Raw genomic sequence first — 19,930 nt, 5'->3', positions numbered from 1 at the left:
GGGATTTGCAGCCTTCCTCGACCTTGTTCCCTGGCCAGGATGAACAATAACATGCCGGCATTCGGGCTCCAGGCTCTTCTTTCTCTTTCTCTTCTGGCTGTCCTCCAGAAAGATCTGGCCCGTCATGGTCAGGTCACAGAGAGAAAGACGGACAGACACATTGACAGGGCCTGAACCTTCTAGAAAGCCTAAAGATTGACATCAGTTTAATTTTATAGATACAACATTATTAGAATTATTTTATTATTATTCCTAGTAATATTATATGTTTAGTAATTTAGTAGTAGTTTTTTTTCTTATTTTAAGTAAATATAATCTAAGGCAGGTGAATAGGGTAAAATAATAAAATAATACTTATCACTATACTTTCACTTTTTGGTTGTTTACATAAAAAAAGTGTAAAGATTTTTGTTGGTAAGTTTTCCCGTGAAGTGCTTTGAAACATGCATTTTTATTTAATGTTTGACATAATTGCAACGGAAACATGGAGAGTACAACATAGTGTAGCTCCTCCTCTTTTAAAAAAAAAAAAAACAGCCAATAACGTTTTGCTTTATCACAGATCTGCCAGTGAGAGTGCTTGTGCCTAAGCTTAAGTGCATCAAATGTGAAACGTCTTGAAGGGGGCAGAACAAGCCAGATACTAGAGAGCATTTGATTGGTCACAATTTGATGAGAAACTGAAGCATGAGGTGACTGAAAAAACTGTTGATCCATTTAGGTGGAAGTGACAAACTACAAGCTGCAAATTCTGTCTTTGTTTCAGAGCACACTAGCTTATAGATATTCTAAAATTAACAATGCTGTTTTTTTTTTCCTTGGAATTATTCTGTTAATAATTCACTTATTTGCATGAGTTTTTTTTTTTTTTTTTTGGTGAGCGGGAGTGTTATTTTCTATATGTAGTTGAATTATTAGCACCCTAGTTTATTTTTTCCTCAATTTCTTTTTAATGGAGAAAATATTTTTTCCCACACATTTCTAATCATAATAGTTTTAATAACTCATTTCTAATAACTTATTTATTTTATCTTTGCCATGATGACAGTGAATAATATTTTACTAGATATTTTTCAAGACACTTCTATACATCTTAAAGTGACATTTAAAGACTTAACTTGGGTATTTACTGTAGGTTAACTTGGCAGGTTAGGGTGATTAGGCAAGTTATTGCGTACCGATGGTTTGTTCTGTAGATCAAAAAATATATAGCTTAAAAGGGCTAATAATTGTGTTCTTAAAATTGTGTTTTAAAATTAAAAACTGCTTTTATTCCAGCCCAAAAAAAAAAAAAAAAAAAAATTCAGACAAACTGTAAATTTCCTTGCTCTGTTAAACATCATTTGGGAAATAAAAAAAATAAAAATAATAAAAATAAAAAAAGATGCTAATATTTCTGACTTCAACTGTATATCAGAATCAAAGTTAATGATGGGATTTTAAAAACCTCTTTTTATCATTTCATAAATAGGGAGATACTTCTTTCAATCAGAAAATAAACCTTTGAAGGTGCTTATTAGGGATTTTCGTGACATAAAGAAAAAAAATAATAAAGCCAGTTCAAAATCTTAAAATTGACAACTGCCTGCAGTGTCTCATATTAAAAAATAATTCTTGGAGATACCACCAAAGCAACAGTTTAGATTTTCATCTTAAATAAGCTTGATCTTACTCAAGAATCAGTGTCGGGAAACACCCTATTTGCTCAGTGTGTGTGACTTGTTGGTTCTCGAAAGTGGATAAAAATAAGTCCAGTCAACTGCTACAAGGTTTGAAGAGAAATTCTCTGCCCTTTCAAATGTTTTCCTGTTTGGTCAACAGTATGAGGACGTCAGCTGTCTCGGCCCTCAGCGATAGACTAATGCTAATCTCACATTAGCTAACGCGGCTACAGGAGTCAGGGTTTACTCATCGTTGATGAGGGTCATTTAGGGACAATTTGTAAATGGAGCCGCATTGTGACGCAGTTTGCTCTTGAACGTGTTCTGCTTATTGTGACTGTGACAGTCTGATACATGTGTGTAAGTTTTCAGCTTGTAATTTAAGTGAAGAATTTCAGAATTATTTTTTGAAGAGTGTGCCAAACTATTTTCAAAGTCAACAATTTTTTTGACTGAGTTGTGTTTGGTCAGGTTTCCGCTCTCTCCTGTTTACTCTGTCAGGAACAGTAGCTCACAGAGAGCAGAGCCATGATGATGCTCTCCTATAACCATATACTGTGTAAACACTGTGGCTACTGTTTACAACACAGACACTCTCCAGAGCGCTGATAAGCAACAGTAGTGGTTATGATGAACCACAGATTTCTTCAATAAATTTATTTTATAACACTAAAATAACTTATCCACATTTTATAAATTTAACATTTAAATTTTAAAAAATCTCATAAATCATCAAGGATGCTTTAGATTGGCTAAAGGTGACAATAAATGCCTACAAAGATTGTAATTATGTAATTTATGACTTATGTAAATTAATATGATTGATAAAACCTTCTATTACAAATAAATGCTGTTCTTTTGAGCTTTCTGTTTATCAATCTATCTTTGTTCCACCTAAAATTAAAACAGCACAACTGTTTTAAACACTGATAAATGTTTATTTGCACAGAATTTAAAAATAATTCTTGAAAGTTAAAGTGAAATTAAAAACGGTAATAAATTACAATAACATCACAACACAGAGTTATTTGAAATTGTCAGAATATTTGACCCTCATGTTATATTTGAATCTATATACAGTATATTATATTACAATATATGTATGAAATATTGGGTTTATTATGTATATAGACACATTCATACGTACATTTTATTAAGCAAATACATTTTTAAAAGAAATATATACATCAAATACATACATGCACAAATAATATGTACTGTTTGTTTAACCGAATTGAGATGGAAAATATTTTCACTTGTTGACATTTTTATGTTTAATTTTCAAAATGATTTTGTTAAACATCAAAGTAGACACTGTACTTGCATTTAATGTTTTTGTGCATATAAATCATAATTGTAAATATAATTTTATGCAGACACCAAAGCAAATGTAAATGCTAAAGTAAATTACTAAATGCAAAATATAATGTCTTGTCTTTGACTTTATAATTAGTTCTTTTTCCATTTATTCATTTATCCATTTATTCCATTCATATATTTTCTATTGGCTTAGTCCTTTATTTATCAGATGACTCCACAGTGTTATGAACCCCCAACTATTTCAGCATATGTTTTACCTGCACAAGCCCTTTAGGCTACAACCCAGTACTGGAAAACACCACACTCTCAAATTCACATACACATTCATACACTATGGCCAATTTAGTTCATTCAATTCAACTATAGCGCATGTTTTTGGATTGTGGAGGAAACCATAGCAAGGGGAAGAAACCCACTTTAACATGGGGAGAGCATACAAACTCCTTCCATTTATCAGTTATATATCATTATCAACCTATACTTCAGTCCCACCGCGGTGATTGAAGCTCTGCACATAACTTTTGGCCAGCGGAGAAATTAAAATGGTTGTGCCCAACTGAGTCTGGTTCTCTCAAGGTTTTTTTTCTTCACACCTATCAGGTGAAGTTTTTTTTCCCTCTCCGCTGTCGCCACTGGCTCGCATGGTTCAGGATTGGTAGAGCTACGCATTGATAAATTTGCTCTTCAGTGTTTGAACTCTCAGTAATGATTTTAAATCACACTGAACTGAGCTAAACTGAACTGAACTGAACTTAAACACTAAAAACTGAACTACACTGTTCCAGTTACTCTGACCATTTATGTGAAGCTGCTTTGACACAATCTACATTGTAAAAGCGCTATACAAATAAAGCTGAATTGAATTGAATTGAATACTTAAAGGGATGGTTCACCCAAAAATGAAGATTTACTCACTATTTCTTCATGCTCAAGTGGTTTCGAAACTTTACAGCTGTCCATCATTTTTCTAAATATCTTCTTTTGTGTTGAACAGAAAAAAAAGAAACTCAAACAGGTTTTTGACAAGTGGAGAGTGAGTAAATGATGACAGAATTGTCATTTTTAAGTGAACTATCCTTTTAATTCATTCTTTATTTAATGACCATCCTGCACGCATGTTACTGTTTTGTCACACTGACTGTTAAAGTTATTGTCTGTGATAACCAATGCTGATGCCACAGGTCATATAAATAGAGCTTAACCCAGAATGTTTGTGTATGTGTGTCATGGTCAATTGTGTCAGTAAATTAGACACTATTTTAGAACAGTTTGCTCTAGGACATGGTGATAAACCAATGATGTACTTCATGTTATCATTGTTGTCCTGAAGCAAGAATCCGCCTAGAACCACTTCCTAGACCCAGAGCAATTAGTGAAGCGATCAGGACGCTCAGTACAGAGCGAGCGGCTCATGGTGTGGGATATTGGAGACAGTGAGGGGCTTTGTGGAAAAAGACACTGAAACCACCCACTGAGAGACAGAGAAAAACATGTCTCAGTGCCTGACACTGTGACCTTGGTAATCTAGGGCCAGACAGAATCTGCAGATTTTTTTATTGTTTGATAAACAAAGCTACAGTACAGTAAGCCTCATATTCACTGTAATATATCCAGCACCCCTTATGGAATTCGCTTGAAGACCACCTCTTCAAACTTACCATGAATAATTGATTCATTATTTTTGTCTTGATCTAAGTTGTTATATTTTCAGGATGTCCATTGGGTCTTAAATTCTTTTAAGACAGAGTTTTAGGCCTTAGAAAGTCTTAACTTTCCTGAAATAATGTGTTGTAGGTCTTAAATCTTTTTAAACAGGTCTTTGTTTTTCTTTGTTTATGTATAGCTTCCTAATCTGGCCATTAACACCCATACAATCACTAACAATCCATCTAAAAAAAAAAAAATTTATTTAAAAATAAATAAAATAAAAGGTTAAAGTTTATTTTTAACTCTATTTACCATCATTGTTTAATTATTTTCCTCATAATAATATTTGTTAAAAGTTCCCCATGCATTTACTGCTGAGGACACTGGCCTTTTTTTAGAAGGTTGATGTAACTAGAGCTTGCTTGTGACACAAAATGTAAAATATTTTCTAAGTTATATTTCTGATGTTTAAATTTGTTATTAATAAATTGTCATTGTATTATTAAATGTTTTAAATTATAATAATTCTTATGACAGAGCAAATATAAATATTTTCCATCTGGGCCATTTGGAAAAAAAAAATACTTTAGCGTTTAGCCCTGTATGAGTCTAAAATTTGATCCATAATGGTCTTAAAATGTTTTAAGTCTTAAATTTAATTTAGTGAAACCTGCAGAAAGCCTGATTTGAATATCTATTGTGTTTTTATGTCTTATTTTATGCTCATAGCCTTTGGGTTGTGAGATTTGTATTATTATCCATTACAAGACAGAAAATATTATTTTAAAAATGACTTCTTTACACAAATCAAATATTTGCTATCATAGTAATTTAGCAATGTGTAAGTCCAACTAAGTGTGTAGTAATTTACAAATTTCATAATTTAAACAATAGATTGAATCAAGGGTTCAACAACCTTCAACAATTTTTTTTTTGTGGAGTTTTCTTCAGTTTCTCTGCAGGCACTGATTTTGTGCAGGCCTAGTTTTGGCTCACTCTGGTACTGTAACTTATAGGCTACTTTTACACTAGCGGGTACACACAACTTTTGGTACACCTTTACACATTTTAGGCAAGGCAAGGCAAATTTATTTACTTGTCACATTTCATACGCAATGGTAATTTAAAGTGCTTTACGTAAACAGAAATTAAAGAAACAAGTATAAGAAAATAAGAGCTATTAAATAACTACTAAAATGTCAATTAAAAGTCATTCTTTTGAGCTGCAGAGTTGAATTTACAACATCAAAAGCCGACACAACAGAGGTCAAAGTCTGGAGCCCTGCTTAGGCCTCAAATCTAAGCCCTAGCCCGGCCCTGGCCCGAGACGCACAGGCTGAAACCATGCCCGTGTCCCAACAGCTCATCAAAATTTTTGGTCTGAGTCCGGTCTGAAGCCTGTCTTTTTTCAAGCCAAACATCTTATACTCTTACAGCCATTAAAGTAGACCAGATTTGTATTTAATAGAAAGTTGAGGGTTTTTCGTTTTGTTTTTTATCAGAATAAATTTGAGACATTATTGGATTTCTTTTGTTTGTTCTTTTAAATGTAAGTTTTAGCCTCTTTAAGTGACATCGAGTGGTATGTGTGTGGTCCACAGTGAGTTTACTCAATTTGTGCATTAATAACCAGTTGGCTTATCATTTAAAGTTGTCACTATTTGAAGTTGACCAGAAGTCTAGCATTTTTCACAGTTTTAAGTTCGCCGTTGTCATTTTTTCTCTTTCTGTTTTCCATTGCAAGTGGCTGGAAATCTCTATATGCAAGGCATCACTAGCAGTTCTGGACCGCACGCATTAGATTTCATTAAACTTTAAAAAAAAAGTTTTTTTTCTAAAGCAGGCCCAAAGTCTGACATTAGTAGCTATGACATGAAAATTAGCTTGAAGCTTGGCCCAAGGGGCATAAAAAAGTTGGGCCCCAATGGGCTTGGGCTCAGACTCAAATGCAGTTCTCTAATCCAGTTTATAGCTGTACATTTTTTTAAAAGTTTGTTGTATTTTCGGATTTGCGGGTGTTTATTTACGGTTATGAACAACATTAAGGGACGATTATGTTCGATTATAAACTGCAGTATTAAGGGACTTGACCTCTGCTCTGTCGAATTCTGATGTTGTAAATTTAAGTCTGCAGTTCAAAAGATTAACTTTTAATTGATATTCAGTAGTCTAAAATAATATATTGTGTAAGAAATTAAATGTTTAGAATTAGTGTTTTCACCCCAGATATTTATTAAATGTGACTTTTTTTCTTTCTTTCTGTACAACGAAACAAGCTGAATGCTTATAATGAACGTCAGTACAATCATTTTATTTACTTTTTATACATTACTTGTACAGTATATAGTCAAAATATTTGTACTATAATTGCATAGCTACTTTAGCTTTAAACATGCATTTTCAGTAGTGTAGTGTGGATGGAGAATATTTTCTGAAACATAATGGAAAAGCTTGTATTTGCTTGTGTTTAAAATGTCACGTTAAAACAAAAACAGTACTGTAAGTGTAGCCTGAGATTGGCTGTTGAAAGCACAAGGGATCTGGCTGTCATCTGACTTAGAGATATCACGCATATATAGAGTTGGGCAGCTGATAGAGAGCAGCAGGGAAACAGGAACAGAGGGCAAAGCACAGTGCGATATAGGGAACGGGTGAATGTTTAGCCAGTTCAGGCTGGTGGAGAGTGTAATACTGCCTGTGTGTGTGTGGGAGCAGTGCTGATGACTCATGTAATCCTACTGCTCAGGCCTGTCCCTGATGCTGAGTGTGTGCGTGTGTGTGTGTGGAAGTGTGAGGAAACACAAGCTGTCAGTCTTGGTTGTTTGCCAGTGGCCAGTGTAGTGTGTGTTGTAGCCTTGTTGACCAATTATACAGACTCTGGTAGTTATGTCTTATGCAAATTCTGAGAAAAGAGGATTATTCAGTGATTGTTGCTGCTTGTTATTATTGTAATGACAATTTTTCCTCATTATGGATTATTCCAGAAACATTTAGAAAAAATGACTTTCTAATATTATAATTAATTAATTAATTAATTAAACAAACAAACAAAGTTTAATTAGAAAGGCATTGTTTTACATATCAACAAATCGATTTTTTTAAAACTACATTTTAGCCAAATTTTGCTCCATATTATAAATTTATAAATAAAGTTTTATTTTTTCAGTCTTTGTAGAATCAGATTTGACCCTATTTGCTTTCAGTCTTCCTCATTTCATTTTCCTTCATTCTAATTAAAAGGTGTGTTATTTAAAAATACTTTGTTTCATAATTTGTAGTCAAAACCTGACCTACATTTAAATACATATAATTTAACAAATGCACCATGTAATCATTAATGGTTCAAAATGCAATTAGTTTCCAAACAATTTTCATAATTATGCAGAAGTGTAATTGATATATAAAGCCAGAATTATGACATAAAGTCAAAATTATTAATCTAAAGTAATTATGAACTGAGTTGAAATTTATATAAAAAGTCAAAATGATTCAGTAGGGCAGCACGGTTGCTCAGTGGTTAGCACTGTCACCTTACAGTAAGAACGTTGCTTGTTTGAGTCCCGGCTGTGCCAGTTGGCGTTTCTGTGTATGGAGTCTCCCTGTGTTTGCATGGGTGCTGCTTCGGTGATTGTGTGAGTTAGTGTGTATGGATGTTTCCCAGTACTGGGTTTTTATTTTTGTTTGAACTATCCCTTTAAGGATAAGTTGATAATGATAAATAACTGATAAATGGAAGGAGTTTGCATGTTCTCCCCGTGTTCAAATGGGTTTTCTCCCTGTGCTCTGATTTCCCCCATAATCCAAAGACATGTGCTATAGTTGAATTAGATGAACTAAATTGGCTGTAGACTGTGAGTGCATGTGTGAATATGAAAGTGTATACGTGTTTCCCAGTACTGGGTTGTAGATGGAAGGGCATTCGCTGTGTAAAACATACAGTAAGCTGGAATAGTTGGCGGTTCATTCCATTGTGGCGACCTCTGGCGAGACTAAGCCAAAGGAAAATAAATGAATGAATGAAAATTATTAAATAAAATAGGACAGTCACATAAACCATTATAACATGAATAAACTGAAATTAAGTTAAGATTAGGAAATAATCATTTTGAATTTTTATGTCATGCATGACTATGACAAAGTCTTTATTAATAATACATTTACAAGTTATGATATACAGTAGTTACATTTACCTAAGAAATCAACATTTTTCAAAACAATATTTCATTGCATGCCAGACATAGATTTCCACACATTCATTCATTCATTTTCTTTTCGGCTTAGTCCCTTAATCAGGGGTCACCACCCAGCCGGGGCTCAAACCTTGATGTTCTTGGTGTGAGGTGACAGCGCTACCCACTAAGCCACTGTGACGCCCTGATTTGCACACATTTTTTTTGCAAAAATACTTTTTTTTATGATATATTATGGTGATAATAATTGTAACCATTAAAATTAAATAAAACATTGAACAAAAATACATGTTTACGTCTTTTGTAAGGTTTAGTCATTTTGAGGGGTTCAGAAGCAAGAGTGTGACTCACTTCACTGAGATATGAGTAATATTACCCCTAGTGTCTTTTCTTTCTAAATATGCTTCTTCCGGCTGCGCAGTCATTTTGGCCTCAATTTCAGCTTGCAGGCAAAGACGACAGAGGAATGTGAATAGTATTGGGGCCAAGATTTAGCAGAACTGGCAAACTACCAGCCATACTGCCTGTATAGTTCTGGATGCCTCATTAATTGCTTTTCTTAAAAGACAAAAAACTGGCCTTCCGTGCTAAACAAAGTCTGTTTATGAAGCTTCAGGTCAAGACATGACTAGAAGTAGATGATTGTTTAAAAAAAACTTGTTGTGTTTTATTGTAAATCTGTGAAGTTTATGCCAAAACTGGAATTACAAAGCACTTGAGTCCCGGAATCAGGCTGTCATAAAAGATGATTACCGTTAACCTCACATCTTCCTGTAAACGGCCTCCAGGAGATGTGATTAAAAGGTGCTATTTGTGAGTCTGTGATCGGTCAAATACTGAGCTGTTATATTAAGCTGCATACTTGTGGGTTTGGATGAGTATAGCCTGTTGTTCGAGAAGCTGAAGCTGTTGGTAAGTTCAATAAGTTCAGTTTTATTTTTCATTTACAGTATAGTATGATCTGAATTTAGTTCTTAAATGCAGTTTCTGAAAAAAAATATCCTGAAAAGCTTTTTAGTTTGTTATCCAAATAACACTGGGTTATTAAAAAGAGAAGTCCAGCAATGACACTGGGATCTCCTGCCATAGAAATTCCCTGTGGGCAGATTTGAATGCAATGCCCTAATGTCATTACACAACCGCTATTACATCTACAGAGATCATGTTTTTGAGAAATGTGCCAAATGATTCTTCACAATATCTGTACTGCTGAATATGTATGTTTACATATTAGTTTGTTTACAATTTACACCAAATGACCACAATGGTTTGCAAATGATAATAAAACAAAAACCTTTACACCAGGGGTCTCAAACTCAAATTGGCAGGGGGCCTGAGAATTCATATAAGGGTTGTTTTGACATTCAAGCACATTAAAAAAGGTGAAACCTGTAATTGATGAGCTCTTTCTTTTTTGTTTATTGTTGTACATATTGAAAAGCTAGTTTAAATTGAAAATACTACAATTAAATGATAGGCATAATAATAATAATAATAATAATAATAATAATAAGCAGCATGGTGGCGCAGTGGGTAGCACAATCGCCTCACTGCAAAAAGGTCACTTGTTCGAGCCTTGGCTCGGTCAGTTGTTTCTGTGTAGAGTTTGCATGTTCTCCCCATGTTTGCGTGGGTTTCCTCCAGGTGCTTCAGTTTCCCCCACAGTCCAAAGACATGCGCTATAGGTGAATTAGGTGGGCTAAATTGTCCGTAGTGTATGAGTGTGAATAGGTGTGTGTTTCCCTGTGATGGATTGCAGCTGGAAGGGCATTCGCTGTGTAAAACATATGCTGGATAAGTTGGCGGTTCATTCCGCTGTGATGACCCCAGATTGATAAAGGGACTAAGCCGATAAGAAAATTAATTAAGGAGTATTTATTATGTCCCTATCACTTGTTGCTTAACCAAAAGTTTATCAGATAGTGTAAGACAGCAGAAAAGAGTTTGGGTAATTTTATTGACTTTACTGGCAATTGTTCTCCTCAAAATCATTCTTTTTAGTAAAACTACAACAGAGGTGAAAAGAATTCACATTTACTTTAACATGTTCAATTCATCCAGCAGTCAAATTTTACTAATGCACATTTTTTATACAAATTTTAATATGCATATTAGGAAAATCTATTAATGAGACCATTTGAATCGAATATTAGCAAAATGATCCTTTACACCAAGACATAACATTTAGACAAAGAAATACAGGCGGTATGAAACTGATTATTATCACATGACCCTTGTATATTTACAAAAATAGAGCTTTAGTAAAAATAGAGCACTTACAGACAGAGTATATTTCAACGTTTAAATCAGCCCCAGAAATATTCTGCATGTGCGTTACTCTCGACCACACGCTGAGAGAAACCCAGTAAGGCAAATATATAGTAGATTATTTTAAATGTCCAGTAGGTGTGGAGTCAAAACCATAAGTGGCTATATGCGTACTAAACAGCGATAGTAATCACAAAAAATCATTTGTTGGGCCGAATCTCATATTTTTGACGTAAGTTATGGGCGAGGAGGATGAGGGGCCACAAATGGCCCGCGGATCAGCAGTTTGAGACCCCTGCTTTAAACCAAGTCCTCACAACACACAATGCAGCAAGATTTCAGTAACAAGTAATTTGACTGTCCACATCACACATGACACGACAGAAACATTAAAACACCAGAGGCATTCAGATGTTCAGAATAATGTACTGAACTATTTTTTTTATATATAATTATTATAAATCGTTTATAAACTAATTAATAAATCTTAAACTTTAATATTGTAGTAGAGTGACTTTGAGTCTTGAGTGACTCTTGGTTTGCACTGATCATCAGTTAATGTTAAAGGTCACACTTTACAATACGTTTTCATTAGTTAATGCATTTACTATCAGGAACTAAGCATGAACAATGCTTGTACAGCATTAATAAATCATAGTTCAGCATTGACTAATACCTCATTAAAATCCAAATTCATGCTTGTTAACATTGGTTTATAGTGCACTGGGAGTTAATATGAACAATGAACAAATGTATTTTCACTAACTAAAATTAACTAGAATGAACAAATACTATAATAAATGTATACTGTACTTCACAGTTTTTTTCATGTTAAATGCATTAACTAACATTAGCTAATACAACCTTATTATAAAGTGTTATCATGTTAACTGTATGTTTGCTAGTTATTTTATTTTCAAGATCTGAGGTAAACTACAGTTGCTTATGTCAATAAACATCAAGTAGAACAGTATTCAAAGTAGGGCTGAGTCAATACACAATATTATATCGAATCGTGATACTGTTTCTGCCAATAACAATAAACTCTGTACTTATTTATTCCATATTCGTCTAAGCCAATCACACAGCAGAAATGTGCAACAATGGGAATTAATATTAGAGATGTACAGAATTTGTCAAAATTTATTGGCCGAAATATATTATGTCATTTAATGGACCCTCTATGTTTTGTGGCTTCAGGTAGTCTTTTTTTAAATCTAAGCATTAAGAACTTATATTAAAATATTAAGCGTTATCGGTCAATATTAAAAATAATTATGGAGATTACATTTTTGCCATATCATCCAGCCCTAATTCAAAGTCAAACTGGAAGCATTTACCAATGAATAAAGCACAAAATCAGCACATGAGGTGATCATTGTCATGGTATTTTATGCTGTAATTTATTCAAATCAAACAAGACAGATGTGAACACACCCTAATTGTAATTAATTATATGGGAATAAATTAAAACAGACATTTTGCACGAAAAATAAGGTCACTTTGTTCCTCAGATGTCTAATGTCAATGGGTTTCCTTGATTCAGTCTTATCTCACTGACAGAAATAAAATAATGACGACTGCATTACAACATTTGATCAATTATTCATTTGCAGTTTAAAAGTTGAATGAAGTTTTGTGATGCATAATGTACATCTGCTGAAACACATTAAGTCTTCTGCTCCAGGGATAATGTTGTCATATCCGACAAATTGAAGACTCCCCGGCCCCACGATGCTGAATTAAGCAAAGCAAGCAGGAAGGGATGAAAACAAAGCATAACATTCTTTACTTCATACCGCACACTGAGGTAAATGGCATTTACAAAACAAATTGCATCTTCACAGCTGCTTCCTTCAATTTTTTTTGCTATTCAGTAACCCTTAACATTGTGTCACTGTTTGTTTTGTTGCTTGACGTCATTCTCTACAGAAATGAAAGCAAATTTATAAAAGGGTAAATAATCAAGTGATGATTCTAGACACAAGAAATATGTGCAATTTGCTTTAACATGGCAATCACTCATCTCCATTTTGAACAGTTACTGTGACTGAAAATTCATAAGGCCAGTGCAAACCGCGTAGTAAATGAAATGTCATGTGTAAAACTACTTCATTCTCATTCATTTTATTGCTCACAGTGTTTACTTCTCTGCTTTGAAGTTTTAAAGGGTTGTAAATGGGCTGTCAATTAAAAACAAGCAGTGTGCTGTTGATAAGTATGGCTTTATAGTGTACTTTGGCATATACACTTTATTAGCTGCACCTGTCCAACTGCTCTTTAACACAAATTTCTAATCAGCCAATCACATGGCAGCAACTCAATGCATTTAGGCATGTAGACATGGTCAAGACGATCTACTGCAGTTCAATCTGAGCATCAGCATGGGAAAGAAAGGTGATTTAAATTACTTTGAATGTGGCATGGTTGTTGGTTCCATACAGGCTAGTCTGAGTATTTCAGAAACTCCTGATCTACTGTGATTTTCTAACACAACCATCTCTAGGGTTTACAGGGAAAGGTCCGAAAAAGAGAAATTGTCCAATAATGTCCATGTCAGCACAGGTCCTTGGTGTCAAATGAGTTGGAGGAATTGTTTTTCTCTTTTATATCAGCCACTGGCTCCAGGCGTGTGCAGGGGAGGGAACTCCTTCACCTTCAGACAGACCAGATGACGTGGCCTTTGACCCCAGTTAAATTTAGTTTTCCCATTGTTAGGATTGATAAAGTACACTCAGCTTGTGTTTGAAGGGGGCAGGACCAGAACCTCAATCCAGTGCTTCCTTTTCCCTGTCAAAAGGTCTGTGTGCTAGACTCCGGAGGACTCTCTGCTTATATTTATGACATGTTCCTGGCGTCTCTCTCCGTATGTTTCCCATCCTCCTTGACTCTAGTCATAACTGTTGTGCCAGCCTGAGAAAGACTGGTATCCTGTTTCGCGACAGACCCACAATAGATGCCAAGTACCAAGCATTCCATACGATAAATGCAACAATGGCACTTTTTTTGGGGGGGGGGGGGGGGGGTCTCTGGGGGGTAAATAAAATGTCACCACATAACTTGGTATTTTAGAAATGCCTTTGTCTGACTTGCTTGTTTTCCACCAGGACTGCAATGCAGGTTCAAAGGGATTTTTTTTCTTCACAAAAAGCAACCCAGAAAGGCAGTAGATTAAGTGCATGTGGATGTGCATGTTGAGATTTGTTTGTATGGAGTTACTCACAGCATGCAAAAATTAGTTCCTAGCTGAGTTACTAGAAAAGCCCACAGCGACTTGGCAATTATCATGCCAGCTTAAAAAAAAAAAGTGGAAAATGTTAAAAGCTGGCATTTGTAGTCAACTATATTTAGTTTGAACCGAGATGCCTTCTTATTTTTAAAGTTGCCTATCTTATCTTGTAATCATATCAAGTAAACAAGCACTTACTCTTTTCACTCTGTTAAAAACACTTCTGTTTACAGGCTACACTCGATTAAGTGTTGCAACTCTACTAAGTTGTTGTAACTCAGAGTTGGGTCAAATATGAACAAAGTTACAAAGAAAGTGTGAAATTAAAATTTAATTGAAATAAAATAACCCAATGTCCATATTATTGTCCAAAATTGACCCAACGTTGGCTTTTGGCAATGCAGCTTTATTATGGCTGTGAAACTGTGCAATGAATGCTGTAATAATATTAATGTTTTTTTCAAAGACTAATTATTGCATGCCTATGAATGAACATATTACATAATCTGTGGCATAGTTATGAAAAGTTATACAGGTTAAGACGGTTAATGACACTTAATTAGAGCATCATTGTGATGACACCATTATTCAGAATTCTGTGACGAGAATCAAGTGACTTTTTGTCACGACACCGCAGTACAGTAATGTCAACTGTTTGCAAAGAGAACATTGTGTATCATATGACCATTTAATAATACAATGATACTTTACGCATTATTTTATAAAGAATATTGTGTTCTGTTTATTTAACAAGTACACTTTTATAAGGCAAATGTGAACTTTATATATATTATAAAAATATATATTTGGAATTAATTAAATGTTACGTATTTTTTACAGAGCTGTTGTGTTAAACGTTTAATGTGCTGCAATTTACAGAATCAGAAATACAGTAAAATAGTCATTTTATTTACTGTACATTTTTTATGTAAAATTTAGTTTTAACATATTTTATGCTATAAATGACAACGCTGAACTTTCAGTCATTGAAATTTGATGCTTAAGAATATTACTGTATACCTGCAGTATATAATTGTGCTGCTTTTTTTTGTGAAAACTATTAAACATTTTATCAATTCTTTAATTCTTAGGGTGTTAGAACTCATTTTTCTACAAAATTAATTTACACTATATAATATATATGTCTGCTAGAAAAAAACTTGCTTTACAAATGGTACAGACCTCAAATTGTGTATATAGAGTAGGCCACCAGAATTTCTAAAAGATTAGGGTTCTTGCATTTATAAAACAGCCTACAATCCTAAAAGGCATGAAATCTAAACTAACTGGTTTTGTTAAAGTCACCACTATTATCTAAAATGCCTTAAGCATCATGTCAGGTAGAAGAAACTTCCATAGGTTGCAGTTGCACAACCCTTGCGCACTTGTGTCGTCAGCTTCCCTCATCCATAATTACTGGCATTTCCAAAGCAGAGGCTGCTGGTGAGACTGCAGTTGGCTGTATACGCAAGAAGGCGTTTCTCCGGGGAGGCAGCCGGATGATGTCACCTCCGCGAGTGGGACCTGCGCTGTCTGTATAAAGAGGCCGCCGGCTCCGTCAGCTCTCCACTTTTCTCTCAGCCATCAAAGCGGCTCAACTCAGCAAAGTTGGCTACTCCAGCGCCGCCAAACACAACAAAAGCCGCAAGATGTCGAGCGACATGTACTCAGAGTCTCGCCGGGTCTGCCCTTCGACCCACGGCAACAAGTTTGACACGGCGAACCGCAAGCGCGCGGTGGCGAACATCTTCGAGAACGTCAACCAGGACGCGCTCATGAGACTCTTCCAGAAAACCGGAGACATGAAAGCCGAGGAGAGAGTCAGGAGCATCTTCTCCTTCTCGCATGACCCCGAGGAGACGGCCAGAGCTCTGATGGCTCTCAAACAGAGGAAGAAGGACAAGTTCCTGCGCATCGCGGGGATGGTGCGAAACTTTCTGAAGCTGCGCTGAACGCCTGCACGCGATGACCCGCGTCTGCGCGGTCGCTTCATTTCAGACTGCCGGTGACCTGGCTGGCGATGACGCACACTTCCAACGTGGACGACAAGGGACCACTCGGAGATGAAGGAAAGCCTCGCTAATGACACGAGCCCTGTGACACAAGACATGAAGGAATGGACGCACACGTATGCGAAAATGTGGAGGCGCCCGCTCGGTGTGAAGGAACCCGCGGAGCGCGCGCGGAACCCCCGAGCATCATGATATGATCTCGTCTCGTCAACTCTATGCACTTAAAAATGGACTTTATCAAGTACTGTTGCACCTTATAGGTGTATTTGTTGGTGCACAAGAACTGTGACTGGAGACTGATGTTATGTTGCCTGAAAAATGCCTGTAAACATTATGCCTTGTCCCTATGCCAGTTTGATATTGTGATATGTATTTTAATACTCAATGGCCACATATTTATTTGTCACAATATTATAACACCAGCTAATGCATTTTTTTTCCACAATGTTATTTTTTATTATTTGTATAATAAATTATTGATAAAACATTCAAACTCTTGTCTCTGTCTTAAATTGACTGACTTTGTCATTTATTATAAAATGACTGGGTGTTGACTACTTTTTTGCAATCATGGCTCAGTGTAAAAAAAATAAAAAATTGCAACGCTCTTAAAAAAGGTGTCAGGAAACAAACAAAAAGAGGTTTTACACAGTTATGTCAGTGTAGTTTTTTTGTTGTTTGTTTTTTTGTTGTCAGGTAAGAACGTTTAACAGGACATCAGATAAAACACCAAAATATTGTTTCTAAAATTCAAACAAAACTTTCAATATAAATTGAGCACGTGGGCTCAATGTTTGTTCATTACACTTTTCAGTCCACCAGAAATGGCCTTGTTTACAGTTAAAATGTAAAGCTCACAGCATTTCACACTTGACACATTATTGCTGTTAAGCTATTAAATTACTACAAAGCATGAATTATCAGCAGTGACCATAAGAGTGTAATAGTACATTTGATAATATTATCATCAATAAAACCTAGCAGAATGTTGACCTCAACAACTTTCACTGTTGAAGTGAAATAAGGCTATCACACCTGTCTGGTTGACTTTCGTTGGGGCTTGTCTCTTTGCTTTGCAGCTTAGCAGACCGGTGTAAACCAGTTTCTAGTTGTTTCAGCCGTGTTTGTTTAAAGGTGTATTAGATTACCGTGGTGTGTATAAGCAGCTTCACCAGGTGCTTATCTCTACGGATCACCCTCTCTGACAAATTTTTTGATAATTTGATACGTAGCAGCGAGTAGTTGTGTGCACTCAGGTGTTATGCCAGACTTTTGGCATGGTTTAGGATTAGGGCTTGATCAGTGGATGCCTGTTAATCTTAATGCTCTGATGGGTCACTGTACTGGCTCAAACCAGTTCTGATGGGCAGCGAGTGCGTCATCTGACATCTGACTACCTGGCGGTCAGGTAGGATCTAGACAGCAGAGAGCTCAGCCTCCAATACCTTCACCTCACCACTTCTAAGAGGGAATCTACTACGTAAACATTCACCTGGCAAAGGTGGAGAAACGGACACACACACTTAAACGTGACTCTTACAGGCTGTGTGAAGTGGGAGCTATTATTAAATCTTTTGAACTGAAGCAGCTGCGAGAGTTTAATAACATAACGACATCGACATCGGTGTATTGTTAGAAGACAGATGCCTCAATGCTACTTAACATTCACATTATTTGCAGTCAGTTTTCAGGATCCAACTTTCCATTGAGGCAAACTTCTGCAATTCAATTTGTCTGTCAGCATTTATTTCCGTGTTTTTTCTCTCCTTTTATGGTAACATGCTTGTTTAGATCTACTATGGCTAAATATTTAAGGCAATTGTCCATTCTGTCTCATGTGCTGTATGATATGCTTGACTTTGGATTGTCCCTTCTCTCCCACCCATATCCTGTCTTTCACTGTGTTCAGGACAGGCAACTTTGAAGTCAATAGACAGTGTGGAAGCAGTGTGTGTATATGTGTGTGTGAGAGAGAGTTATTGTGACAGAAGGAGCAAGGTAGAACTGACAGCCAAGCTGCTTTTATCAGTTCACACACACACACACACACACACACACACACACACACACACACACACACACACACACACACACACACACACACACACACACACACACACAGACTCAGACCTCTCCAGTATGAACCGGTTTTAAGACAGACAAGCGATAAAGGAACCAAAACCGCTTGTGGTGTTTCAGCAGAGTTCGTGAACAGGGAAAAGGTGAATTTAGCAGAACAACAAGAAAAAATACAATGGCTTGTGGTGGCCTTTTGAGATGAATAAGAAAATGCTTTCTTTTTTTCTCCTATTCTTTTCTTTTCTCCAATTTTTATCTTTTCTTTTTAATTCGCATCTCGTTTAATGCGATTAATAATTTAATAAGATTTCTATTGTGAATGCATGTACACATTCTTATGATTATATTAAGTGTTAGTGTTTTTTTTTTTAACAAAGTATAATCAAATTTTCAGTTTTGTGTGTATATTTAGAAACACACTGCATTTAAAGGGCACCTATGATGAAAATCAATTTTTGTAAGCTGTTTGGACAGAATTGTGTGTATAGTGTGTCCATTAGAGTGATAAAACCTAACAAGTCTCTTTTAAAAAAATTACTGATGTTAAAAATAGGATTCTAATCGGAATGAGGCCCACTGCAATGTGACATAGGAGTGCGGTTTTCCCCTACCTAATAAATTGATTGACGGCTGCCATATCTCCAAAAACATGCATAAGCATGTCATTTTTTGCAAAGAAACTATGATTAAAACATACGTTACAATTCTCTGTGATCAGCTGCACCGTAATAATTATTTTTTTTACAATTTTTAAGTATGTAAACTTGCATATATATATATATATATATACATACAACAGTTCTGTCTGGTTCTCAAATCTGATTGGCTGATAGCTGTGATATATTTAAGTAATATCAGCACCCTAATATCGCTGTTTAATTGTCAGCTTATGATTTGAATCCAACGCGGAAGAAAGTAGTTCCTCATACAAAAGGGTTTTTGAGACTCTCCATGTCTCATTTTGTTTTTATATACACAATTATGCCGTCAAACTTTTGTATAAACACAATTTCACACTCGTAGCAGAGCACTACTAGGGCACTAAGTCACTCGTCCTCGTGCATTTGTGTGAGACTCATTGTTTCAGAAAGGCTTAAATAAACCACCACAATTACATCAAACAAACTTCCTTGCTATTTTTGACTTGTGACTTTATTTCAGCTTCGTCCATGTCTGTCTATATCACTGACTGCTGTTTATCTGACATAACGCATGTGGGAACAGTGGGCGAGGAGAAGCAGCTCATTTGCATTTTAAGCCACAGGCGACAAAACCAGCTACGCTGCAGTCAGACACCAAAATAAGCTGATTCTACATTATAAAATAAATAATTTGGTCGGTATTTTGAGCTGTAACTTTACCGACACATTCAGGAGACACCAAAGGCTTATCCTAAATCTTGTAAAAGGGGTAAAATCGGTGGCCTTTAAAGCAATTGTTCACCTCCAAATAAAAGACTCACAATTGTACTCACAATTAATTGATGCAGCTCCACCACCACAACCAGTCTGACAAGCCTCTGAC

At 35.6% G+C, this 19,930-nt stretch overlaps 1 protein-coding gene across 1 annotated transcript; it reads left to right on the top strand.

Annotated features, from left to right (window-relative positions):
• The first annotated feature begins 15,811 nt into the window (after positions 1–15,811).
• Positions 15,812–16,820, top strand: tcima (transcriptional and immune response regulator a). The gene has a single exon (NM_001013472.2). The coding sequence runs from the start codon at positions 15,965–15,967 to the stop codon at positions 16,265–16,267; it is 303 nt and encodes a 100-aa protein (NP_001013490.1). The 5' UTR covers positions 15,812–15,964; the 3' UTR covers positions 16,268–16,820.
• Positions 16,821–19,930: the final 3,110 nt, after the last annotated feature.

Source organism: Danio rerio, chromosome 5 (assembly GCF_052040795.2).
Source record: "Danio rerio strain M-AB ecotype USA chromosome 5, GRCz13ab, whole genome shotgun sequence".
Classification (NCBI taxonomy): Eukaryota; Metazoa; Chordata; class Actinopteri; order Cypriniformes; family Danionidae; genus Danio; species Danio rerio.
The sequence above is the reverse complement of the archived record's forward strand: the minus strand, read 5'-3'. Positions and strand labels throughout refer to the sequence as shown.